This window comes from Myotis yumanensis, unplaced genomic scaffold, assembly GCF_028538775.1.
Source record: "Myotis yumanensis isolate MYYU_CA2020_CCGP unplaced genomic scaffold, mMyoYum1.0.hap1 SCAF_5, whole genome shotgun sequence".
Lineage (NCBI taxonomy): Eukaryota > Metazoa > Chordata > Mammalia > Chiroptera > Vespertilionidae > Myotis > Myotis yumanensis.
In genome coordinates, this window is record NW_027223756.1 from 49,650,033 (window position 1) to 49,677,921 (window position 27,889).

At 37.6% G+C, this 27,889-nt stretch overlaps 1 protein-coding gene across 7 annotated transcripts in view; it reads right to left on the reverse strand.

The window, feature by feature from the left end:
• Positions 1-217: 217 nt before the first annotated feature.
• The window catches only part of INPP4B (inositol polyphosphate-4-phosphatase type II B), a 593,476-nt gene continuing 565,804 nt past the window's right edge, over positions 218-27,889 (reverse strand). For 2 of the 7 annotated variants that reach the window (XM_070415224.1, XM_070415226.1), the window contains 2 exons: positions 6,995-7,041; positions 2,059-2,386 (listed from right to left, as the gene is read on the reverse strand). In XM_070415224.1, coding sequence (XP_070271325.1) covers positions 2,187-2,386; positions 6,995-7,041 — 247 coding nt within the window. In that variant the 3' untranslated portion in view covers positions 2,059-2,186. Of the gene's footprint in view, positions 509-2,058; positions 2,387-6,994; positions 7,042-17,303; positions 22,939-22,972; positions 24,348-27,889 lie in introns of those variants that run through there. The other 5 variants (XM_070415225.1, XM_070415230.1, XM_070415229.1 and 2 more) reach the window with 5 other exon arrangements.

Here is a 27,889-nt window from a genome sequence, read left to right on the forward strand (position 1 = left end):
GAGTTGATTATTTGATATATTACAGCCTTCTGTTTTCTATGCCCTCTCATTATAAAACTGGAGGTCAAACGAGTCCAGGGCTCATGTTGCCTGTCACCACCCAGCCTAAAGCAGAGACAGGAATTGGGGTATAAGTGTGTGTTTAATAATATCAGATGGTGGAAATCTGGGAAGGTGACTGGTAAAAACTCTAAATGTACCTTCCCTTAAGCTTGTTAGGAGAAAGCTTATACAGGGGAATCAGGGAAAAGGGATGTGGATAGGTAGTAAAAGGGGGTTTCTGGTGACTTGTAGTTCTGGAATTTGAGTCCCTGTAGGGGTCTTGGGTCTTGATAAATGTCTTCATTACAGACCCCTGGAACAGAATGGTCAGTGTTCTGAAATAGGTCAAGCAGTCATTCTGGTCTTTTTGAGACCTAATCGATCAGCCTCTGCATTCCTGATGGCTAGGGGTGTAAGTTCAGGGCTGGATTGTAAGTCTTTTTGTTCTTGCCTAGTCAGCTGAGATCTGCAGCAAATCATAGACAGAACATAACATTAAACACATACAGTTGATTCATTAATTACACATTTGGTTAGTAAAAGGGTGGAAAGGAAAGAGAAAGGAGGAGGAAAGGAGGAAAAGATAAAAATAATATTTTTATTCTACCCTTGTACCCCTATCAATTAGGAATTGCTGTTAATCACATCAATGTTTATTATTTGTTATTCAATAAACAATTTCAAAAAACAAGGTGCAAGTGCTTGGTTTAGATTGATTATCTTGGGTGTGATAGAAATAAACTCCTAACAGGTCCTTGAATGTTGACTCTTCAGACCTTCTCTTAGGAAAAGGTCACAGAACCAGTAGCTGAACTTGTCCCAGAGGTCATAGGGAGACCAACCCCCTTATTGTGTAAGTGCAGACACCTGGATAATTTAGGTACATTTGTCAAGGTTTAACAGCCAGTTAGTGGCAGAGCTGGGATCAGACTGAAGGATTCTCATTTTCTAGCTAGGTTCCTTTTCCATTGCTTGTTTCCCTAGTTCTGTCACAACTCAGTGGGACTGAAGCACAAACTCACACATTGTAGCTCAAACATGATGGGTATGGCTTCCAAAGGAAATTCTAGGGGCTGTTATAAAAACAAAAAAACACAAAGTGGAGAAGGGCTACTGAGATGGCAGACACTGAAGATACCCTTCAGAGGTGTGGATTTTACACCCCCTCCCCCCAGTCACTGTTAACTCCTTCTACAACTGCTTATGGAGCCATTTGCTAAGATACACAGTGGTCATTAAATATTTAATATTTAAATATAGCATTGCTTCCTTAGAAATGATTATCAAAGAATTGTTTAAACTATATAAAGTTTAAAATGCATATGGAATTTTTTTGTAGTAGAATAGGGCCCTTAGAATAAGCATTAAGAATGAATTGTGGTGTTAAAGGAAACCCCAAATGGAACCCACAGTTTGAATATACTGCTAATTCCATAGCCACAAAACCAAAACTTAAACTGTCAAGGTTTCCTGCTGACAAATGAAATTCTGGTTTGGAGCCTGATAGCAAAGTAATAATTGATTCAGGAATGGTCATGATCCAGACACTTGCAGTAAGAGTTGCAGCAAGGCCTGGACTGACAGTCAGTTGGTCAGTATATTTTGTCTTCTAATACATTTTTGTATGCAGCTATTATCCTGCAGGAAATGGCCCCAGTCCGAGGCTTCTGGAAGGAGACATCAATGAATTTGCATAACTAGGTGAATTACATGGGATAGGGAGGAAGGGAAGAAGGAGGGAAGAAAATGTTTAAAGTGTTTTCATACTGATATTCATTGGCTCCTCCCAAAATATTTTTTTAAATTAAATCTTTATTGTTCAGATTATTACAGTTGTTCCTCGTTTTTACCCCCATAGCTCCCCTCCACCTGGTTCCCACCACACCCTCTGCCCTTAACCCCTCTTCCCCCCACTGTCCTCATCCATAGGTGTACAATTTTTGTCCAGTCTCTTCCTGCACCCCCCACATCCCTTTCCCCCCAAGAATTGTCAGTCCACTCCCTTTCTATGCCCCTGATTCTATTATATTCACCAGTTTATTCTGTTCATCAGATTTTTTATTGATTTTTAGGTTCACTTGTTGATAGATATGTACTTGTTGTTTATAATTTTTATCTTTACCTTTTTCTTCTTCTTCCTCTTCTTAAAGAATACCTTTCAGCATTTCATATAATACTGGTTTGGTGGTGATGAACTCCTTTAGCTTTTTCTTATCTGTGAAGCTCTTTATCTGACCTTCAATTCTGAATGATAGCTTTGCTGGGTAAAGTAATCTTGGTTGTAGGTTCTTGCTGTTCATCACTTTGAATATTTCTTGCCACTCCCTTCTGGCCTGCATAGTTTCTGTTGAGAAATCAGCTGACAGTTGTATGGGTACTCCCTTGTAGGTAACTAACTGTTTTTCTCTTGCTGCTTTTAAGATTCTCTCTTTGTCTTTTGTTCTTAGATGTCCGTTTTGTCTTTTAGTTGTATTTTTGAAGTGGTTGTGTGAGGCAGCAATTTCAGGTGTTTACCTATGCCTCCATCTTGGTTTCTCGAGAGACCCAAAATATTTTTTAAAACTTCATAATATAAATATAGAATGCCCAACTCTTTTTCCATTGATTACCAAAGATAATAAGTGTAACAAAAGCACTGACAATTTTCGCAACCTAAGTATATTTTAATGATAAGCACACAAGAGTGTAAAATGAAGAGAATATTAGTCCAATTAATTCTGATAAAATAGAATTAAGCCATTGGATACAAAGCTTATAAGAAAGTGTTGTAATAGCACATATTTTATGTTTATTTTGTTTTACAGACATCAATATTCTTCAAATGCAATTTTGCAAAATGTTTTCACATTTGGAGAGTACACATGTCTTTTGGTAAGACTGATCCAAGAATATTCTATTTCTGCCACAACTCAGCCCTTTATTGCAAAATCAAATGCACTAAAAAAATATTGGTTCAATTGTTAGAATTATATACTCAAAGAAGGCAGAAATGGAAAATTCCATCTCAATCGTTGGAGCAAAATGAGCTGTGCACTATTCACCGTTCTTTTCATATTAATGTAATTATATACTTTTTCTGTTTTTTTCTTCTAATATCTTAAAATTTTAACAATTTTTTCCATTTCTAAAGGTAGATATTTATTCTAAGTCTTGGTATTTCCTTATTTGAAATATTTATGCCAACGCATCCATAATTTCTTCATTTCTTTTATAAATGTCAGTTCATTTAGTTTTTAGATAATTGAAGTGGATATAATGTCTATTGAAATAGGCTTAGGCAGAGATAAGTAACTTGTCTGAAATAGTAGATAGGAATTTTAGGATTTGAATACACATCTACCTAACCCAAAGCTGTCCACTTTCTATTATATGACAGTAAGTCTACATCCATTGCAACTGCTAATGCCAAGGTCTTAGACATACTCTCTATGAAAGATTATTTGGAGATCCTTGTCACCCTACTATAACAGAGGTGAGAAGAGTATGGAAATATTTGAGTTTTACCTTCAACTAAGATACTGGTCTCATTTCTTACACCTTGATTATTGAAAAACAAACAAAAACAAAACCCTACAACTTCAGTGTTTCTTTTGGAGGAGGCAGTGGCATTATAACTATATATATATATCTACACTAATAAAAGAGAAACATGGTAATTAGCGTACGACCGCTACCCTTTTCATTGGCTAATCAGTGAGTATATGCAAATTAACTGTCAGCCAAGATGGTGGCCGGCAGCCATGCACTGAAGCGAACAGGGAGGCCTACTTGCTTCAGTGACTGCTGACTCCAACATTCCCAGCCTCACTTGCCGGCCTCTCAGCTGCAACTCAAAGCAACTATATACTATGTTGCAAATAAGAAGCTAAACAAAACTCCAGAAACCGGCTTTCATTCAGCTGGGCTTTAGCAACATTGTATCGATGTTTTCAGTGGCGAGGCCTCAGAGCTAAAGCTGGCCCAGAATAAAAAAAAAAAGAAAGAAAGAAAACAAGGAGCAGTTGGAAGCTTCAGTCACTTGCTTCCGGAAAACAGCCCTCAGCCCCTCACCCAGACTGGCCAGGCACCCCAGTGGGGACCCCCACCCTGATCCAGGACACCCTTCAGGGCAAACCAGCCGGCCCCCACCTGTGCACCAGGCCTCTATCCTATATAGTAAAAGGGTAATCTGCCTCCTGGCACCGGGATCAGCAGAGCAGCGAGGCTCCCGGCACCAGGATCAGCGTGACAGGGGGCAGCACCCAAACCCCCTGATCGCCCTGCGGCTCTGTGTGTGACAGGGGGTGGGGCCACAACCTCCCTATCCTCCCTGCTCTGTTCATGACAGGGGAAGGTGCCCCAACCCCCTGATCAGCCCTGCTATGTGCCTGATAGGAGGGAGCTCCCCAATCCCCTGATTGCCCTGCGGCTCTGTGTTTGACAGGGTGCAGTGCACCAACCCCCTGATCGGCCCTGCTCTGTGTGTGACAGGGTACGGTGCCCCAATCCCCTCCCCCCGCCCCTCACGGACCCTGCTCTGTGTGTGACAGGGTAGAGCCATAACCTCTCCATCGGCCCTGCCCTGAGTGTGACAGTGGTGGCGCCCCAACCCCCTGATCAGCCCTGCTCTGTGGGTGATAGAGGGTGGCGCCCCAACCCCCCTCCACAGACCTTGCTCTGTGTGTGACAGGGTAGAGCCATAACCTCCCCATTGGCCCTGCCCTGAGTGTGACAGGGTGCAGCACCCCAACCCCCTGATCCACCCTGCTGTGTGTGTGACAGGGGGCGGTGCCCCAACCCCCTGATCGGCCCTGCTCTGTGCGTGACAGGGGGTGGCACCGCAACCTCCCCCATCGACCCTGCCTTGAGTGTGACAGGGGACGGTGCCCTAACCCCCCAATCAGCCCTACCCTGAGCGTGACTGAGGGTGGCATCGCAACCTCCCAATCCGCCCTGCTCTGTGCATGACGGGGCGGCGCCCCAACTCCCCAATTGGCCCTGCTCTGAGCCTGACCAGGGGCTGCACTTAGGAATTGGGCCTGCCCTCTGCCACCCGGAAGCAGGCCTAAGCCAGCAGGTCGTTATCTCCCGAGGGGTCCCAGACTGCGAGAGGGCACAGGCCGGGCTGGGGAACGCCCCCCCCCCCCCACCCCCAGTGCACAAATTTTTGTGCACCGGGCCTCTAGTATATATATAATCTCCTTAGCTTCTTACAATAAATGAGGTTTAGATGACAATATTTGTTTATTGAATAAATTTACTTATACCTCAAATATTTCAAAAGTCCTGAATCTATTCTACAATTATATTTCATGGGCCTGATAGTCTTGTAAAAGGCCTGTTCAACACTTTATCCATTTCTTCTAGACAATGGGAATTGAAAATAGCCATAACATTGAAAAAAAGTATTTAAACTGTGATAAGAATGAATGATAATTTCATCACTTTGTAACTTTCATTAAGTCGGAAATTGGAAATGCTTACATATGGTATTGCTTCTACTGAAGCCAATTTTCTTGCCTTTTAAAATAAGTTATGACAATTTCAATGCTTAAGACATTTTCAAAAGTATCATTATTTGTTCATTTGTTTTCTTTTTTAGTTGTCTATAAATTGTGATAGGCTGTCTTCTCAGCTCTTTCAATGTAAGTGTTCATTAACTCATGTAGGAAAATAAGGAAGCCAGCTTATTAAGTAAAGAATGCTATACTAGTATTGTTTTTGATATTCCACAAACAATGGGAAAACCAATTAAAACTTAACATTTGTCTGCTGTGGCCTTAAGATAAGAGACTTATTCACTGTCAAACCGTAGTTCCTTAGTTCCTACAGGAATTCAGTCTTCTACCTTAAATTTGCCTCTATAATTGTTTAAATGATTATTTTTATTTTTAGAGAGAGGAAAGGAGAGGAAGGGAAAGGTAGAGAGAAAGAGAAAAATCAATGTGAGAGTGGAATATTGATCAGATGCCTCTGCACTCTCGCTACTTGGGATTGAGCCCACAATTCAGGCATATACCCTGACGGGGAAGGGAACCAGCAACCTTTTGGTGCATGGAATGATGCCCAACCAACTGAGCCACATGGGCTAGGGCTGTATCCATGACTTAATATTTTTGCCTTCTTAGAAATATGTTGGAACAAATAGCAGAAGAGATCATTTTTGTTAAAATACTTTCATGGAAACAATTAAGCATAATTTGAAAAGAAAGTGGTCTGGACTGCTAAAAAGGCTGAGATTGCTTTTGTTTGATTATACAGTCTTAGCAGCTAAGTATAAATTGAGAGAACATTTGTCAAAAAGTCACCACTCACGCCCTGGCTGGTTTTGTTCCATGGATAGAGCACTGGCCTATGGACTGAAGAGTCCCAGGTTGGATTTCCGGTCAAGTGTATATGCAAGGGCTGTGGGCTCAATCCCCAGTAGGGGGCGTGCAGGAGGAAGCCAATCAATGGTTCTCTCTCATTATTGATGTTTCTATCTCTCTCCCCCTCTCCCTTCCTCTCTAAAATCAATAAAAAAATATTTTTAAAAAAGTCACCACTCAACATGCTTAAACATTTCTATTAATTCTGGTCAACCCTATTAACTACTTCAATGAAAATAAAACAGCCTATGCTTACATGAAACAAAAAACAAATAAGACTTATTCTACATAGACATTCTTTTGAATGCATTGGTACCTTAAAACATTTGCAAAAAAATGTAAATAATTAAATCTGCATAAAAAGTCATTGTCATAATAGAAATTTGTCTGAAAACTAATGAAATAAGCTGTGCATTATAGTAATTGAAATAAGTGTGCAATTTAACATACTTTTATTTGGTTAGTTGACTAATCAAATGAATTAGAGAGATAATAAAATTGGCCTTAAAATTTTACATTAACTTATGACCTAAGGTCTTTCTTAAAAGTTCATTATGGTATAAAGTGTAGCCATTGAAAGAAAAGCTATTAAGTAGGCAACTTACCCTTTAAAAGAGGTGTTGTCTGATTCCGTAGAACAAAAATCTGTGGCCTAGAAAGCACACATCCAGAGAGATTACTGAGTGGGAGACAATTCCAAATTTAAAGACTGCTCAAAACAAGCCACAGCATATATTTTAGCAAGTAAATTATCTTACACACTGAATGGCCACCCCACTTAAGGTGCCAAAGAAGAGGACAAAGTTCTCTGTAACATGAGCCCTGGTGTTGTCTAATCAAAGCAATCAATGAATTGAAATGATACCTATTATAATATACTAGAGGCCCATTGCAGGAAGAGTCCTGCAAGAATAGAGCTTCCTGAGGCCGGAGTGAAGCAGAGAAGGGAGTGAAGCCCACTTCTGCGGGCTTCACTCCCTTCTCTACTGCCTCACTCTCTCCCGTTTCCACTGCCTCATTCCCTCCCTTCTCCACCTTCTCGCTCCCTACCTTCTCCGCCACTTCGCTCCCTCCTGTCTCTGCTGCCTCAGCTCCCTCCCTTCTTCAGAGCCTTGCTCCCTTCCGTTTCCACTGCCTCGCTCCCTCCCTTCTCTGCCACCTTGGCTCCCTCCCTTCTCCGCTGCCTTGCTCCCTCCAGTCTCCATTGCCTCACTCCCTCCCTTCTCCGCTGCCTCACTCCCTCCCTTCTCCGCTGCCTCGGCTCTGTTTCCTTCTCTGCCACTTTGCTCCCTTCTGCTGGCTTCCTTCTACGCCGTCTTCAGTCTTTGCTCCGCTCCTGTGTATGCAAACTAACTGCCACCTTTGTTGGGTTAATTTGCATATCACTCTGATTGGCTGGTGGGTGTAGCGGAGGGACAGTCAATTTGCATGTTTCTCTTTTATTAGTGTAGATGTGTTTTGATTAAATTAGATTGCAGTATGTGCATTGGCAGGGATGCTGTTTCATTTTATTTTTTTTATTAATCCTCACCTGAGGATAATTTTTCCATTGATATTTAGAGAGAGTGGAAGAGAGAGAAGAATGGTTACTTGCTGCACATGCCCCAACTGGGGCTGGGGATTGAATGTTGCTCAGGGCAATGATGCTGTTTTAAAAGCAAGCAAAGTGGTAGGATGGATATAGTAGTACAGCCCACAGGAAATTTATCAGGCTTGTCAAGGAGTAATATTGGAGGAAGGCCAGATAATAATGTAGATGAAATTATAGGGTGACATAATTATAATAGTGGAACCTCTCATGATATTACTGATCCAGGTAAAAATGATCACCTAAAACAATTAGGTGATTGTTTGATGGGGAACGTGAAAAGCCACAATGCAACACCTTTCTATGTATTTCTGGCTTGCAAAGGGGGAAAATAACTTTACAAGGTAACAACCAGTTTGTCACCACCTTAATCAAATATTTAATCTCCACAACACCAATGACTAATGAACCAGAAAATAAGTTTTCTTATGTGGTGCAATGTAGTATCCAACATTACATATTATGCATACTCCCCCAAAAAGTAGTTCTAATTTCTGGTTTGCAGAAACCACAGGGAATAGAGGAAGAAGCCAGACAAACAGAGAGTTCAGAAAATGCTGATTGTAAAAGTCTGGGCAGAATATGGCAATACTTTCACATTTGCTTTTGGAAAACTTAGGCCAGTGAGGTTTTCAAGAGATTGACATGACAGGACAATTTCCGCTGAAGTAAAGAGTTTCTTCATGACCTAATTTAGCTCAACTTCCTCATTTTATAGAAAAGTTGAGTTCAAAGGCCATCTGAGATAGTAAGAACGAATCAGCATTGCTTTCCAGATCCTAAATCTATAGCTTTTTGCATGGCCTCATGTTATTCCCGGGGTGTGGGGGGACTTCATTGTTCACTATGTTCCCCAACACTACAGACGTTACAGAGGAGTCTGGAGGATAATTTAAACGATGATACAGAGAACATTAAACATCAAACTTGAGCCTGGACTACATGAACATCTTTAAGGTCTTCTCGAAGAGTACATGGTTTTATGCGTAAGTCACAACTAATCTAGCAGATTTTAGCTGGGTTCACTTTGGAATCCTATCCCTTTTTCTACTCTTGTCTTTGCATGTAGTTTTTGCATGCGGGGTAATTTTAAGAAAAGCCTGACAGCCAGGGACAATTTCATAAAACAGATAAATTTTTTAGCTTCCTAGGAATGAGTAAAGAGAGTATTATTGTTGCTTGTTTTTCATTGCCTTCAGATAATATTCACATAGAAAAACGCACTCCCATCCTGCTGTCAAATTCAATTAAGTAATCACTTCATTTGCACTCCCTTTATGAAGAAAAAAATCACATTTCAAATATTTGCAAGCTATCTATAACATAGCAGCTACATATTCTGTTTCTGTGAAAGATTTGTTTGTAAACTGCAAATTGCAACATGGATAATTATTGCATCCACTTCTACAATGACCTTCATGACTATTTGTACTAAAGCGTGCTGGGTAGCACTAGCTTCCAAATGGGTTAAAACAAAGAAAAGTCCTGAAGTCAATATTTTCCTCATGGGGCTAATGAGAATCAGTAGCAAAGATAGGCCATGTGTGAAGATACAAAAAAAATGGTTTTAACAGATTAGGTCATGAGTTTCCTCATGAGATTATTATAGGCATGCAAAGCAAACTGTTGTTGGACATGGCTTTTTAAACCATGCTAGTAAATCACTAGCCTAACAACTTTATTCTCTTTTACTCCATGTGTATTGAAGACCTGTCCTCAAGAAAGGATCCTCAGAGAGGTGGTTTTTATACCCACAGAATAGAGGAGCATGGTATTGATCTGTTTTTCATGAAAAGAATCGTGCCTAAAAACTTGGGATATAAGGCCTACATCCCATTTTCTGCACCCAGCAAAATGGAAGAAAATAGGTTTAAAAAAATCACAAACCACAACCACAAGGACAAAATTCTTATTTTCTATATTAACTATCTATAATGTCTCCTTTTTTGTAGTAACTATAATTATAGTTCTGACAGGCAAAATGCTAATAAAGAGTTAAAACATTATTTCTAAAGAAGGCAACAGGGCAGGGAGAATAAAAAACAACGAAGAAAAAAGAAAAAGAAAGAAACCCAAGAACATGGATATTCAGATATTTTATATATCTTAATAGCTTTTCTACCCTACTCCCCTTTATAAACCCCAAATAATAATGTTCCACATTCAAAATAAATAAGAGTGTTAGACTGTTCAATCTTTTGAATTGTAGATCTTACTTTGCTACTTATTTAAAATAAAAATACTAACAACTTACTTTTATTTTCAAAATCATCCTGATAATAAATATAACTATAATTCCTATTGAATAAGTATTGTTAAGGGTCAAGAACATGTTGTTTGTTATTATATTTAATCTTCATTATTATTCCATGACATAGACATCATTGTCCCCATTTCACAGATGAGAAAACAGATTTTGTTTTTGCAAGGTGTCCAAGTTTATACAGCAAGGAAGTGGAAAACTGGGATTTAATTGACTCAAAAGTTACATTCTTTTTTCTTCCTCTTTTCATAGTCTTATTTCCTTAAGAAACTAGTTCAAATGTAGTGAACAAATGGGCTAGATTCTTACTCTATTGTAACTCTTAAAAAGTATTAATACTATTTAATTTGGGTTTTAAGTTCTTGGAATTATATAAATTAATTCCTTAAACTAAGACACAACTACAAAACTTACTAAATATGTGGAATTTTAAATAAAAAAGTCTCCTCCAAATCTTTGACCTTATGCTATAAAAATATATTCCCATCATAGTGATGTTAGTTTAATATTAAACTCTAGATGTTTAGAGCTGAATCTCAATTCATGCGCAGATAAAAGGTTTGTAAAATGTTGATTAAATGAAAAAGATCTGTAACATTTTTGTTTCCCACTCACATAAGCATCTGCGAGGATCCCTCACTTCCAAGGTTGCTTGTGATTGTGACTTGCAATATGTGGGGGAGTTTGGGAGGAGGCTGCAGTGTAGTTGGGAGCCAAACAGGTTTTGGATTCACTTTTGAGGGCACTTTTCCTCTCACTGGTATAATAGTCTACCTCATGCAATTATTTTGAGGATTCAATGAGAGAATCGCCATAAAGCATTTAGCACAAGGCCTGGCACTTGTAATGATCCATACTTGTTGACAATAAATACATATTCAAATGTCCTATTCAAATTCCTTTAAAATACAACTATCTCCTACTTTTTCTATCTCATAAACTTGGATTTTCACTAATTTTACTAGCTTGTGTGTGCAGCTAAACCATATTATCATCATTTACTCTTTACACGAGTGGAATTGCTCAAAGGGACAGCGAGGCAGCCGTTGTACAGAGAGCATTGGTCATGGACTCAGAAATCTTCTCTGTGTGACGGACAGTAAACTGCTTTCTCTTTCTGAGCCTTTTCTCACCTTCCAGTGTTCTTCTGAAAAAATGAGGTCAAGTTATCAACATGCCTATCATCGAGTCAGCATATAATAGATGCTCAGCAAATAATAGTCGATTCTCCTCATCTAAAGTATACCAGGATGTTTCTGGAGTAGGATGTATGATTTGGCTTTCTCCTTAGCCCTGTGTAGCTCATCCATCAGCACACCTGGGTGTCTTCCTAACAATTACATACTCCCAGACTTCATGAGTAGAATGTATTTTCAACTTAATTTGACCACATGACCAAAGAGCTGAGTATGTGAATTTATTGGATTGTTTTTTCACTGAAATGGTTGAAATGCTCTTCTGCATCTTATAAGTTCCAGGGTACTATTTTCTTTGTTAGTGATGTCCAAACAAACACAATGTTAAGAATAAATGGCAGGAAACACACTGGGAAATGAAATTTACCAGGTGGAAGATCAAGAAGAATTAAGTGCCAAAGCTCTAGCTCACATGTCTGTAAAATTGATCTGACTTAATAAGTTTAATGCAAATAGAGTTGTATTATTTGGGACATACACATCTTTAACTGTGTGAGCACATCTTGAGGTTATCCATTTAGAATTCTCATGAATAAATAAATATAAATAGCTTGGTTTCACTTTTAAAGATTAGCTTTTTATCTGACATTTAAAACTGAGCATATACTAGCATATGAACAGACTTTAAAAACCACGGTCAGTTGGGGCATGCCTGAAGACAGCTCAGGATTGCCGTATTCTTCCCAGTAAAAGAAGTACTTTATCTCTTGTCTCATCATCTTGATTAAAACTGTTTGTTTTTTACCTTCCCGTAGATCATTTTGTTGCAACCACTACTAGACTTAAAGCATAGAGCTGCTAGTAATCACACCAATTTTTCACTCCATGGCTTTTTTAGGTGATTTGGTGCAAAATATTTCCATCTTTTCTCCTAGCTAACCCTGTATATCTTTCAGGATTTAACTGTGGTGTCCTCCGGCCATCTTTCCTTCATCCCTTTTCTTATCCAGAACTAGCATAATGCTCTTCCTCCATATTCTTAAATTCCTCTGCATAATATTAAAATTGTGACTTTCCTATCTGTCTGATTTATTATGCTGTGAAAACCCTGTTTACTCTTGAATCCTGCACACAGTTCCCAGTGCATTGGGCATGTTCAGTAGGTAGTTGCTGAACTAATCGGAATCTATTCTTGGACTCCCTTGTGTATCCAAGTTTATTCCAAAGTGACCCCCAAGTTTCTACAAGTCTAAGAAGAATGTTTCTTCACATACAACTCACATGAAGGAGGCATTGATGGGCACTATTATGAAAGCAAATTCTGATTTGTGTTGCAGTGGTCGGTTTCCATCTTCTCACTGCTATCTGAGAGAGCCATAGACACTCAACTCATTAAAGCTGTAACATGCAACTTGCAATGGGATGAGTTAAGAGATGTGAGCTCTTTATAAATCTGGTAAGTTCTACTCTGTGGTTTTGGTTTACTGCTTTGCAAAATAAAAATAATGACTGATTTTTTTCCTATCTCATGTAGGGATCCAGACACTTGCCCTGCCTAATCAGAAAATAAAAGATGATTATTTTAATTGATTATACCTCATCCTCTCTGAGACAAAATTCACCAAAAGAAACATTATCTTTACTGACATAGGAATACAAGTAAGCCAATAGGAAAATTAACCCATATTACATTTTTACTACATATACATCTGGGATTCACTTCTCTAATATAATTATTTTTAAATTACACTCAGAACAAATAATAGAGCACAATGAAATCCATTTTGGTGGACCATTATCTTTTTCAGATAAAACAATACCTGCATCATTTTAGGCAGATGACTGTCTGTCTAAGATAAAACAAACAAACAAAATAACTAACTAGTTAATTAACTTATAAACAAAACCAAGAAAAACAAAATCTAGGAAAAATATTTTACAAGCCCCTATATGGAAAATAACCTTAAAAATATTTGCTATACAATAAGCAGTACTCAACAGAAAAGGGTATAGTGGTGTTAACAATAAGACACCAGGCCCAAAATGGATTTGCTTATGCTAAGCCTGATATTACCAAACCAAGACCTAATTTAATTATGGTTTTGGCTCTCCCAGAAATGGAATCTTAAACCAGTCCATCAGGAATCAGCTGATCAGCACTAGTTAGGTCCCCTACCTGACAGATTCTAGCCATCCCCTGCCTACAGGAAAGTGACCTTGCAATAAACAACCTGCTTTTTTGTCTAGTATAAGTTCCTTGTTCCCATTCGCTTCTGCATATAAAAGTCGTTCATTTTTACTGCTCCTCAGAGCTCCTTTCTATCTATTAGGTTGGATGTTGCCTGATTCATGAATCATTGAATAAAGCCAATAAGATCTTCAAAATTTACTCAGTTGAATTTTGTTGCTTTTAAAAATAAGTTTCTTTATTGTCCTTTTCCCATGAAAAAATAAATATATTTTATTCTACACCTTAGCACTAACACAGCCTTTTCTGAAGAAAGGTCAATTCAGCAGTTCTTGAATATCTATGATGTATTAAAATTTACATCAAAGTCCACGTTGAACCTTCTAGATAGTTAAAATTGTATTATGTAAGGAAGTAATCTCTCTTTGCTCATCTCCCTGCCTCTAGATTTAATGAAAGTAGAATCACCACGGAACAGCAGCAGGTGCCTTTTAGCTTCCTTGGTGATTGACTCTATCTCCTTCAAATGTTTTTCTAGGGCAGTATCTGCAAGCAAAATCAATTGCACATTTCCGGCAGGTTGTTTTTTTCTCCTCTCAAAAATTCACTATGCATCTTAATATATTGAAAAAAGTGTGTGTGTTTTTATAGCATCTTATTGGTTTCAGGTTCCAAGGTATTTAGAGTCAGATAATATGCTCACTTGCTTACATTTGTCTAAGTGGTTCCCCCCTCCCTTGTCCAGAACATTTTTTAGCATTTATTCTTCGTTGATCTAAAGATTTAAAGCCATTATATATGCACCGTTCATGAAATTAATTTACATGGAAAACCCTTTTCTAATCCTCTCAATTGTAAATGTTGAATGATCATATTCTTTAAATGGAGAAAAACCCATGCTAGAACAGATATTAGTATAGAACACTATAAAGGCAGAAAAAACAAATGTGAGTGTTTATCTTAAACACACAGTTACAAAGTAATTTCTACTGTTACCTTTCAGGTATAGAACACAATCAGTTTTCTTCCTCATGAAAATAGTCCAAGAACTATTAATTTCAAGAAATGCCTCAAAAATATAATTTTTCTCACAGGACATATTCATACTTCAAGAATTTAAAAATCACATTTAAACTATTACTTTCTCACAAGTCTTTATAAATTATCTCTTGCTCCAGCCTTTGCCTAAAGTAGTACATTTAGAAAAGACATTTACTTAAAAATTTTTAGAAAGAGAGAAATACAAATAAAATTATCATATACAATCTTCTTAGGTGTCCTGACAATTTTTAAAAAGATGACTGATAAAGGCTGTGGTAAAAAAATCACTGAATCTTATTACATTATATAGTTATAATCTAACAAATCCCACAGAAGTTGTTCATTAAGAGAAAGTTTAAAGAATTTACATATAGTATGTCTTTTTCCTGTCCACATCTTGAACAAATGAGCAAGTAGACACGGTGGAAGGCTGTTAAAGATGAAGATATAACATTTTTACAATTTTTTTGAGATATTTTTAGGCTTACAGAATTGTAAGGGTGGTACAGAGACTTCCTGTACAACTTTCCCCTGGCTTCATACATACCATTGGTACAATACCATTAACTAAACCAGACGCATTATTTAGAATTCCCACTAATGTCTGTTTTCTGTTCAGGATTCAGTCCATAATCCCACATTTCATTTAGTTGTCATGTCTTCTTTGTTTCCTCCAACCTGTCACAGTTCTTCAGTATTTCTTTATAACTCATGAACTTTGCAATTTTGAAAAGTACTTGTCAGGTATTTTGTGATTGTCCTTCAACTTGGATTTGCCTAATAGCTTTTCATTAATAGACTGAGCTTATGGATTTTGGGGAATGCCAGAAAGGTGATGTGCTCATCTTATTACATTACTAGAGGCCTGGTGCATGAATTCGTGCACAGGTGGGGTCCCTTTGGGTGGCCTGCAGGGATTGGGCTCCAGCTCACGCCCCCAGCCTCACAGCCACACAGCCCAGGCTGGCACCCCGCTGTGGCCTGGTGCTGCCCCCTCACCTTCTCCACCATCCCGCCTGCAGGGCAATCAGTCGGGGCTGGGACCCCACCTGGCTCCCTCAGTGCCTGGAAGCCGGGCAGTGGCCCTTCCCCCACCACCACTGCTAGTCGTGTCTGCGGGATGATCGGGCCCCGCTTGCACCTGCTTTGGCCTGGCACTGCCCGCTCACCTGCTCCACTACCCCACTCTTGTCAGGGCCCATCTGGGCCGGCAGCACCTCCACTGCCACTTGCTACTAATGCCACCCATGTTACATGTTGCCCCCTGGTGGTCAGCACACATCATAGCGAGCGGTCAAACTCCTGGTCGAACAGTTTGCATATTAGGCTTTTATTATATAGGATAACAGAGGATATGTGATATTTTATTATTAGTGATCATCAGAGTAATTTCATAATGGTGATTTTCTATATTAATTAATTGGAATTTCTCTGTAAGGATAAGTTGTTTCTTCTCTATCATTTATTGATTTATGCAAACATTTATTTTTATCACAGATGGTTATTTTATTCTTTGGTTAATAATTCAATACTATCATAATTTTGTGTCACTAGTTGTCCAACTGTGGACATTGGGATTCTTTCAAGTTGGCCCTTTTATTCTTTGATCATGTTCCTCTCTATTTTTTTTATTTTTATTTTATTTTATTTATTTATTTTATTTTATTTTATTTTATTTTATTTTATTTTATTTGTCTTTACTTTCTGGCATATCAAGATGATGCAGATTCATTCTCATTCATCAAGACACTGAGGACAGAGAACCCAGTGTTTGTTGCTATAAAGGACTACAGAATCATGTCCACATAGTTTACGTGGCTTAGGATAAGTGCTGGCTTGACATGCTCCAACTATACTCACCCACCCTCTTGATTCCACTCTCTGGAGATATCAAAATATAGCCCTGGAATAAATGTTCTTGACTTTAAGTGGGAGTGTCAGTCTTTTGCAACACTCAAGGAACCTTTGCATGGATGTTTAAGATAACAGAGTACTACTCCCCCCAGGCTATTCTTCTACTTTTACAGCAGGTAGCATTTTGTTATAATTCATTAGCTTGCTTCACCACAGGGCTACCTACAGCATTGTTCTTGCTCAGATGTATAAAGACATGTTAGTATGAACATATAGTGATGATGATAAATACAGAAGGGGAATGTATCTTGCTGTAGGATAAGGTATGTTCTTGAAATTCTCCAGATGGACAAACTTTCTTCCTTTAAATGCAAGCAGGGGCCTCATTTCATTAATTCTTTTGCAACAAGACCTAATTAAAACTCCTTGGGATTTACCTTCTACTATCAACTGTTACAGTGAATTATAAATAATCAGATCCAAATAGCTATATGGAAAAGTTATCACCTGTGCTCAAAATGACTCCTCATATATTCTTGACTACAAAGATCAGTGACCTGCCCAGTGTTGAAGCATTGGCATCTGGTTCTTGGAACTTTTTAGAAATTGTGATTAATCTTGCTCCCACAGAATAGCAACCCTGAAAGGTGCATTCTGCTAGTGTCTATGAGATTAACCTTGTAGCAATGCAAAATTTGCATTGTAATTGTGGTCCAGCATAAAACTATCTATTCTCTTTGAAATATTGTAGTCTACTCTTCTAATACTTTCATTAATTTTTGGACATTGCTATTTGATGAAAATGAAAAAAAATGTATAATAGGGAGAAAAAGACAGAAACATAAAAAATAAAAATCACATTTATTTAAACAAAAAATACACACAGTGTACAATGAATATGGTTTCCACAGAACAATAAAACAAAATAATACTTCTCCAAATGCAAATATAAAATAATCTAACCTATTTTTGCCTCATTTCCTAGCAATACACATTGTTGGTTCATCTAGAATATATACTTAACATAAGAAAACACATGCCAACGTTTCAGATAAGTACCACAAGAATCTGAAAATTAGATGTTAGATTAAATAAAATAATGAGATATTCACATGAGAAGTATATGTGTGCATAGGATTGAACATGTGCAGTGACATGGGTGTCTTACATAATTATAGACACATGGGGTGTGCCTTTTAAAAGTTTGAAAGTTCTTTGACGTGAAATATTTTTAAAAATTAAAAGTGATATAAAAGCATCACAGAACTATATAGATAATATAGCAATCTTGCCAATAGTTGGGTCACTATTGCTTGCTACTTAATAGTACTGCAACGAGTCATCATTAAAGATAGACTGTTGGATTGGGTCCTTTGGAATAATTTAGATGGTTTTAAGAAAATTGTGAATGTATTCATACTATGAGTGTGAAAATGCAGCATCTTAAATAAGTCCGTTTACTTACATAAATACGGTTTATCAGGCAACATCACTTGAATTAGGTCTTCTCTCCCTTAATATTCATTCTCTCTGGGTACTCTATTTAATTGTGAGTCTTATTTTCTGTTTTTAATTTAAAATTCTAAATATTCATGTAATCTATAAAAGTTCAAGCTCAGGAGAACTTATTGCATGTACTTTTTGGGGATTATTATTACCTTACAATGTTTTCCTGCTTCCTTGTTATAGTAGCCAGATATGATTTGCTTCTTTGACATCAGAAATGCTTTAGGCTTTCTCTTACTTGACTAGAAATAAAATCCAAAGTTCCATATCTTAACTCTGTACCTAATTGGTTTGCAAAATCTAAAACATTAATTTTATTTTCCTGTTCTGAAAGACAGTTTTTGCTAAAGGGAGTATCTGCTTGGAAAGTTCTGACTTAAAATCGCCAAAAAGAACAAAGTTATATGTTGGAACTTTCTTTATATAGCAATGAAACATAAATATGGGGCAGGGGGAGAAGCATAGACTTTGAAGATTACGGGCGGGCTAAATGAACGTGAATTCACACTAAAATTTTCAATCAGTGACACCATTCTGAGCAAATCATTCTCTTCAGTAATGCATAATTTGTAAAGCCTCCAGCTCTTAAGGACAATTTGAGTTCAATAAGTTTGCTTCCCTTGGTAATTGCTGATTAAAGCTTGTCTAAGATCAGTTTCTTAAATCTGTGATAAAAGTTAATAGATTTCCTACAAGATTACACAGGGCGCCCTGAATATGAAACTTAACTACTGATACATCATCCTATTTGGAAATCAAACACCTAAAACATCTGTGGTGACTTAGCATCATGCCAGAGTTAAATCAATAGTTTGGGTTTCAGTTGAGCTGTATTTATTAGAACCTGGGCACAGTAATGTGCCACTATTTTTTCCTGCTTTTCGCAAATGCTAAAATTATAAACTTAAAAATTGGTGCTGAAGCACATTTTCACTGATACTCTAATTAGGCTAACATTTCCCTGAATTTAGCCTGGAGTTCTTATTGCTCACACCGAGGCTGCATTGCCAAGATTTCCCTTGCCAAACACCATAGAGAGATATGTTTTAAACACATCTCCCTGATGAAACAATTTAATTATGAATAAAATATAAATATCAAATGTTACTGAGACCCTAATCAGAATCTTCAGAGAGGTTAAAAACTAAAACAAAATTGCAGCCATCTGAAGATGAATGACTGCATTTAATATCATTTTAATAATGTTATCCTGTTTCCAATTATTCATTTTCCAGAGAAAAAGTGATGGTGGCATTCAATTGTGTGGCAGTAAATACTTAACAATGGGATTTCCAGGAATCAAAGGCCATGATTTGTAGCATTTGGATATTTCTTTGGGGTAAATACTCCCACTGTGGTCAATTTCAAGCTACCAATGTGATGTTACTGAACATGGAGCCAGGAGGAGGTGCACAGTAGATCTCTATAATACTGTAGAGCATTTCAACTGCAGGTACAATTGACATATCCTCAAGAGTAGAGATAAATTGAAAACTATAGTAAAATAATTAGGTAGTGGTAGTTTTGACTATTACCTTTGTTTATAACATTTATTCCATTTTGTTTAATAATTTAATATTTAATGATGGTTGTTTTTAACAACTAACATAAAATTCCTGAAAATATAATGATCCACTGTCATGAGTTAGCGCGAGCCAGTTCCAGCACAACCACTGGGACGGCCTCTTCTGGGCACATATCAAACTCTACATGGGGAGGGGTTTGACTTGCTGAGGAAGAAAATCATCAGTCTAGACAAATTTTTTTCTTTTCCATCTTGAGTCTTATTTTATGCAAAATGCCATTTTCGTTGAGGGAAAGAAAGGAAGTATCGTCCATGCAGATGCTAGCTTTTCAAGACTGCTCAGTTACTCTGATAAGTAAGCACTGGCAATTAGGTATGTGGCATACTGCTGTAACTGGGCATTTGGTCATTTCAGTATAATTTGTCAGCTGCATCAAAGGAGCAAGTGTTCTGACTCACCAGATAACCAGACTGACCAAAATATTTACATCAAAGGACTTGGCAGACTCTTGAAACACTCATGGAAATATTTACAAGAAGCAAAGAACCACATGAGAAACAAATGAGCCCTAAGGGTGGGGCTGCTTCAAAACATTATTTCAAACTTTTATGATCAACTGCTCGGTGGGACACTTCCGGGCCCTGGGTCTTTGGTCACTGGATCAAACATAATCAGGATTTCACCTTCCCTTGTTTTTAACTATGTTTTCTGTAGGACTCTGTCAATAGTGAATGCTGAATTGATATCTAAATTTGATTATATTAGAGGGGAAATATTTCTGAGCAAAAATTTATCTTGTTTGAAAATTTCATTTTCTTGGTTCATTTTCTGGCTTGACATGATTTCCTAAAATCAGGCTGCTAGTGCATGTATCTTTAAGTGAAAATGTAGATAGAAAAGAATGACTGAGGCTGTGTCTGTACAAAGGAGATTTTAAAACTTTCTGTTTAACCTTGGCTCTTTGATTTAGAAAACCTTAATAATTTAAGAAATAATGAAGTGGTTTTCCAAGGATAGTTGGAATATATCTTAGAAAAGGGGCAATATTGTTGTTGGTATGAAACATGAATTTCCTTGATGAAATCCATGTTTAAAAGTATGTACAAATATTGGCTTCCTGTAGGGAAATTCAGATGACTATGTTCATAATAAACAAAAACTCATCTGCATTTGTAGTACAGTAACTTCTACCTTTTGAAGCATCTATATTATTACGTATTATAAAAGAAGAAAATACTTGAAATGTCTCCCCCTCCAAACAACAACAACAACAACTATTATTGGCTTTCTAGTTACATATGTTTTCCACACTTGAGTTAAGAGTTTTCATTTTTACAAATGCAAATAAAAATTCTTGTTATAAAAGTATTTATAGGATGATAAGTCAGTCTCTGAGACTACCAATTGATTTACTGAAGGAGGACTCAAGGAAACCTCTCTCTTCTAAACCTTTTTACCTTAAATCCAATGGGACAATGAAAACCACAAATCCTACCATTTTCAAATGAAATTTGAAACAAGTCAAAGATTTTGAACAAGTCAAAGATTATATGTAATTCCTGAAATGGAGAATGAGGTATAAAAAAATAACACTAAGATAAATTTATCCATGAATGGATCCACAGCACGCAGCCTCCTTTATTAAAAAGGCTGTAAGTAGTTTGGCAACCACCTCATATATAACGCCCATAGCCATTAGTTAAAATAGTAGATTGATAATTCTAGTATTAAAAAGCCCCAAAGAATTATGTAAAAATTTTTATTAATTTGAAAAACCTATGAACCTAGAGATTTGTTTGGAATCCTTATTTCAATTAGTGTCTTAGTCAAGGAGCTATCACATTAGCTATGGAAACCCCCACAATATCATCCACTGAATGTGGTCCTAGCTAAGAGATGTCTATGTAACAAGCCTGTGGAATTTCTGAAGGTGATTTATGCTATCAATGTCATGGTCCTCTGATGAGAAAGGAAAAATAATAAATTCTTAAAATTTAGAGAAAATAGGTTTCATTTATTCAGTGTTGTAATCTAAGTTTTAATTCCAGTAATAGATGTCAATTTCTATTTAACTAACTAGAACTCACTTATAATTTTCATGGATATTTGGCATGGCAATTTGGAGAAGAGATAAGCCATAGGGAAGGACGGTAGGAAAAGATTGTAATCATGGTTCTAAAATTATCTAGTTGGGTAATTGGGGGTATAACTTTCCTGTGCTTTCATTTACCCATTTATGAAGGTGTTACACAAAATGATCTCTAAGGCAGATTCTAATTTAAAATTTTAGACAATTTATGGTGTTATTTTACTGAGTAAGGACAAATTTGAAATTCAGGTTAACAGAAATAATTGCTTTGTTTTATCATTAGTTATGGTTGCATACATGTTAGAAGGTTTATTCACATATACTATTCTATGCCAGGTAATGCATACTGACACCATCTATATTCTGCACCAAGATGACTGCTGGAAAACATCTCAGAGACATTTTCTTGAGTTGTCATGAACTTGACCACATAAAGTTCAGGCCAATGGGGATTTTCACTTAGGACATCAACAGGCTGACCGTCTTTAGTTCCCTTGCAGTTTCTGTTCCTCGTGGTATTTTGTCCGTTATCCAATTCAACTTCCTCTCCTGCTACTTTTACAACAGGGCCATATATCCCATGCCAGAGCTTTGAAAAGACACCATGTTTTTGGAAAGTATTTTCACTGCTTTACTAACACTGTCCATCCACCTGTTTGAGGAATAGTCACATCTCGACTGGGTGACAAAGTACAGGCATACCTGTAAATTGTTCTGTAACCAGGATCATGAGTTAACTCTACCTAATCTTAAATCACTAGAAAAATATGTTTTAAACCTCCAAAATGGGCTCTAAGAGTATGTGTGAGAAAATCTGGGACATTCCACAAGGTCCCTCTCCCTGTCACACTCTCCTAGCTTCATTGTGGAGGGACAGCTCTGCTTTCCGAGTCACCGCTAGTCCCCCATGGCACCTGTTACCTCAGAATGTCTTTCATTAGATACCCCACAAATGAAAGTTACACGTTCCGAGCTGATCTCAATCAGCAAGAGTCAACACATAGAAGCTTAGAACCGGAAAGGACAATATTATGTAAGATTTTAAAAAAATGAATCTCTTTCAGAGTAATATGCTGATAACTGTAATTCAAGTAATCCCTAGATTTGGGCAAACATCCCTGATGATCGCCCTCCACAAATTCACGACAATAAAACAAAAACGAAAAAGTAGAGAGTGTCCAACTGAAGCGTGTTTGTGTTCCTGTTTATTTACATGTTGGAAAACTTAGGTGTCAGCTTTTCCATAAGTCCCCTCTGGAGGTCTGTAGTACTTGGGGAAAGCCATCAGCTGTAGCATGTTGAAAGCATACTTTCTGCATTTGATATTCTTCAGTACATTTTCTATGCGGCATCCTTCTCTGGTAAAAGGGGAAAAAGTACAACTTCATGAAACAGAATAAATAAATATGCTTTATTTGTTCAATGCAGAGTTGCAGCAACAGTCCGAGTAAAAATAACAAAGATTCAACTCTACATTTGTTTTTTGTTTGTTTCTCACAAATGATGATACATCTTACAAAATTAAATCCTAGGCCAGGCCCAATACCATTATTGCCCTCGGAAAAGAGATGATTAAAGTCTCTTTGCTCTTAACAGGTATTTAAGGTTTAATAAACTCTTTAAATATAATTTGCTCCACAATACAGCTTCACTTTAATCTCATAAATATATCTGCCTTTTTAATAACTCTTCCACAAATTAATTTCTTTAAAACACATTAAAATCTCTATGTAGCCCTAAGGATACAGGTTCTAGGAATAAGGCATTTAATTGATTAAGTCTGGCCCTATAGATTTTTAAAGGAAAGTTCAATCTCTATTTTACTTCATTATTTTAACTGTGCAACGACGAGAAAAATGGCTTCTGGAACAGCCTGGTCCGAGTCTCCACTTAATAGAGGAGAAGTGCTATGCACAGACAGTACAAAGTCACAGGTGCGGAAACAGGGCATCAAGACACAGACAAGACCTCGTTAAAAAGAATAGAAAAGTACTGTCCAAGCCACATCAACCCAAACTATAGTTACAAACAGGTTAATTTAATTACAAAACAGAAATAGCCGTTTTCTTTATAGAGTTACTTGACAGAAGGGGGTTAATTGCAGCAAAGAAATGACAAAACAAACAGGTTAAGAAATCAAACAGAAGGTTCTGCCAGCTGATGGCAACGATTTTAGCACAGTGGAAATCAAGTCCGGAACCTCCCACATGTCTAGGACTTGTCTCAGAGTTTCAGTGTGTTGTGCAAATTCAGTCTTAACTTCTTTGATAAATTTAACGGGAAGAGGAACAGGAGGTGTAGACCTTCAAGCTTTCAGGATCCTGTTCTGTGTCTTATTCCAAAGACAGTAATTTTAAAATTCTTCTTGAGCTAGTAAACAGGGGGAAACACTTCTCCATGAACAAAAGAGCAAAATAATTCACTTAATGCATAGTACTTCTTCTTTAGATTTTAGGAAAAAACAAAGAAAACACAATTCAAACATCTGTTTTAAATTCTCTGGATCTTAAAATGTAGAAATATTACAGCATTGTCCCCATAATTTAAAGTCCATTATCATTTGTAGAAAAGAAAGGAATACAACAGTAAAACTTATTGGTATTTGGCTAATAGTAATGCAAGACTTAAGATAAGCCACACGACTAGCAGGTGTGAGCTGACAAGCAGCAAGGCGACAGGATAGAAGTGTCGAGAAGTTGGCTTGTTATCAGATAGACAGCCTGTTTCAGGATCATCGGATTCATTCAGGGCTCCCTGGGTTTGTCTGCTGTTAAACAGGGTGGGGGAGTAGGAGGAGGAAAGAAAATAGAACAGCATTCACACACTAAAGAAACTCAACCTTAAACATCCTGAAGTAGAACACATTATCTTATACAATAAAGCTGCTTCAGATGGAAGTTTTATGCTAAATAGCCCTAAGTACACCCTGTGTATTTTTTTCTCACTGACAAATGTATTTCTCATTGACAAATGTTGTTACAAAAGGAGATTCCTTTTGGTGCAAGAGAGAAGGGAGAGACACTCGGATGATATTTCACATGGTTTGAATCTGAATGTGCAAGAAAGAAGCAAATAAGCATAACAGCAGCAATAAACAAAACTCCATGAATAAAACTAAAACGTGGATCAGCCCATAAAAATAATCGGATAAATACATCTTTGGCAAATGAAAGAGAAACGGTATGTAGTGAAGCAAAAGAATGTGTCTGACACATCTAGGCACACTCTCTATGGTCTTGTACCTGTATAATGTATTTAACATTATAAAAATGATTTACAGAAATGGGTTGGTATTTAAAATGAATGAAATATCTGACATGCCATCCTCGGCAGCCATAAGATTAGTTTAACAAAACCTGACTCAGCGTCCTTCTTACTCCTTCAGCTCGTAAATTGCATTGTCTCCTGCTCATCTTACTTAAATATCTCTCCTATGGACTCCGGAGCTTAAAAGAGATCCATCTTTGCAGAGTGACACCTTAAACAATAAAAGATTCTACATTTCCAGGTTGTGTATTTTCTGTGTAAGTAACAATGGGCACTTATAATTGGCTTAAAAGCAGCTACAATTATGGCAAATAAAAAATATGCCATACTGTCCTAGCCGGTGTAGTGCAGTGGTTGGAGCATAAGCATGGGCACCAAAGGGTTGTGGGTTTGATTCCCGGTCAAGGGTGTGTACCTGGGTTGCAAATTCAATTCCCATCCCTGACCCTGGCCCCTGTCCGCTTCCTTCCCTTCCACTCTCTCTAAAAAATAAAAATAAAAAAAATATGCCATACTGATATATGTTGAAAATTAAAATTCTTCTCTATGGTATATTTCATCAGTACTCAGAGTATTCAGAATTTCAATCATGCTCAGTTGTCAAGGCGCGGTTTGATCTCCATTGGCTCCTCCATGTTTGGAGGCAGAAAATGGATGGTGGGTCAGTCTTATGGAAAGTGCACCCAAAGCTAAGTTCTCAACAAGCCCCAGAGCTGCCAGTGCTCCCTTTCAACCAGGTGCAGCCCCTGCAAGCCCCCTACACAGACATTTCTGAGCAGGTGTCGACCACCTTAATGACCACACTTGGATAAACAGTCAGTAGTGATCATTTTTCAAACCGTAGTTTAACACACCAAGTCAATCACCCGGTGTGTGCTCTAGTGTTTCCCATTGTTTGGTAAGATTTAAGGACCCTGAAGCCAGTGACCAGGTAAAGTAGAAGCTTATCTGGAAGACAAATGATTTATGGAGCAAAAGGGAGGGTTATTTTGGACTTGCATAATTTCTATTGTCAATGGTACAAAGCACTTGGTTACTTGTTGAACTTTCCGCTCCTCATTAGGTAGGAAACCTTCAGTAGATTTTAAGGTATGTTTACCTTCGAATGTGACTAAGAAAAGCTTCCTTGTCCGATATTATTTTTTCTGTGGGCTTGCCCAGGGGCTTGGAATCCCTACATTGCTCATTCCAGAGAAATATTTCATTCATTTGTTCAGTAAATTATTACCAATGTGTATCTCATTCTTTTACAACTTCTAGTTTTCATTTATCTCATAAAGAATATAATGTATTAGTAGAGTAACACACATAGAGGTGGCTATGATATCCATAGTCCATGAGACCACCTGGCTTCAAGCTTGGACCAGTCACCTGCTAGTTACATTTTTTAACTAGGGCAAATTTTTAAACATTTAATGTCTCCATTTCCTCATCTTTCAATGGTGTTAATAATAACAATACCTACTTCACAGAGCTGCTATGAAGTGTTGTAAGTCACACTTACACACTTCTTAGAACAGAGCCTGGCATATAGTAAGCTTTCAATAGTGCTTACAATTATTAAATAATTTGTAAATCGAGAAATACACACACCTTGGTAGTGTAGCTAGTCTCTTTCTAGCTAGTAGGGAAATGTAATCAAACAAGGTTGCGAGTCACTGTTGCAGCCCACTGGTGTTCAGCTGCAGACGTGCCAGGGGGTGGTGTTGGAGGTGCAGAGGGCCAATCAGAGCAGGTAACTTTTACTGATATTACTTGATTGTGCCTCTGCAAAAGAACTTGTGTGTGTACTACTGCAGTGGCCACATCTGGGCAAACAATAATCATAGTTATTTCAAACATACCACAGAGCAATCTGAATTAGTTTAAGACCCCCAGTCAACCATGCTGTGGTCTGGTTGAAAAGAATAGTTGGAAATAAGTGGTCTAATTCATGTTTGAACAATTCTGGGAACTAGAAAAAAACACTTTTCAAGAAGTCTATTCCATACACTGAGACTTGCGGAGGGTGTTTGGTCATAAAACATGCGTTGGCCATTGGGGAAGATGGGATAAAGGGCCAATGGAGGCTGGATAGGTGACTTTTAGGTCCCTGTGCACATTTCCAGATGCACAAAGTAAACAGAAAGGCTCTGAAGTAATGCTTGCCCTTTTTCTACCCACAGTTCCAGCACATACAGCTACAAAACTTGAGCAAATACTTAATCTTTTTCCATACAATTTCTCTTTATGCACAGAGATTGTTAAAAGAATTAAGTAAGGTGATACATTCAAAAACCTTAGCATTGGAGACTATTATGCAAATTGAAATAAGCCAGTCAGAGAAAGACAGGTATCACATAATCTCACTTATATGTGGAATCTAATGAACAAAATAAACTGACGAACAAAATAGATCCAGAAACATAAAGCATGGAGCAGGATAACGAATCTCAGAGGGAAGGGAGGGAGTGGGAGGAGATTAAACAAGAACATATGCATAACCCATGGCCCAGACAATAGTGTGGTGAAGCCTGGGGGGGAGGGTTGGGAGCTAGGTGGAGGGGGTCAATGGGGTGAAAAAGAGAAACATCTGTAATGCTTTCAACAATAATGATAAACTTTAAAAAAGCACAGTGCAAGGTATAAAACAAGGCCTGGATAAATATTAGTTATTGTCATTACTGTTATCACCAATATCATCCTCACTAACACTCCCTCCTGTCCCGTTTTAAGATGAAGTTGATCTGTAGTTAATCTTAACAACCTTGTTGAAACCTTGGTTCCTCTCCAATGTTCCCTGTTAGGAGAGAAGTACTAACTCCTATCACCTATCACCTATCATCTGCCTATCTATCTATCTATCTATCTATCTATCTATCTATCTATCATCTACCTACCTACTATTATGTATGTATGCATGTATGTATCCAATTATGTATCTATCACCTATTTGTCATGGTGCAAATGTTAGATTCTGATTACAAATGTAGGTTAAATATTAACCACAACCTATCAATATAGTACTGCAGAAATAATCTCTCTATCTAATAGTCACACGTA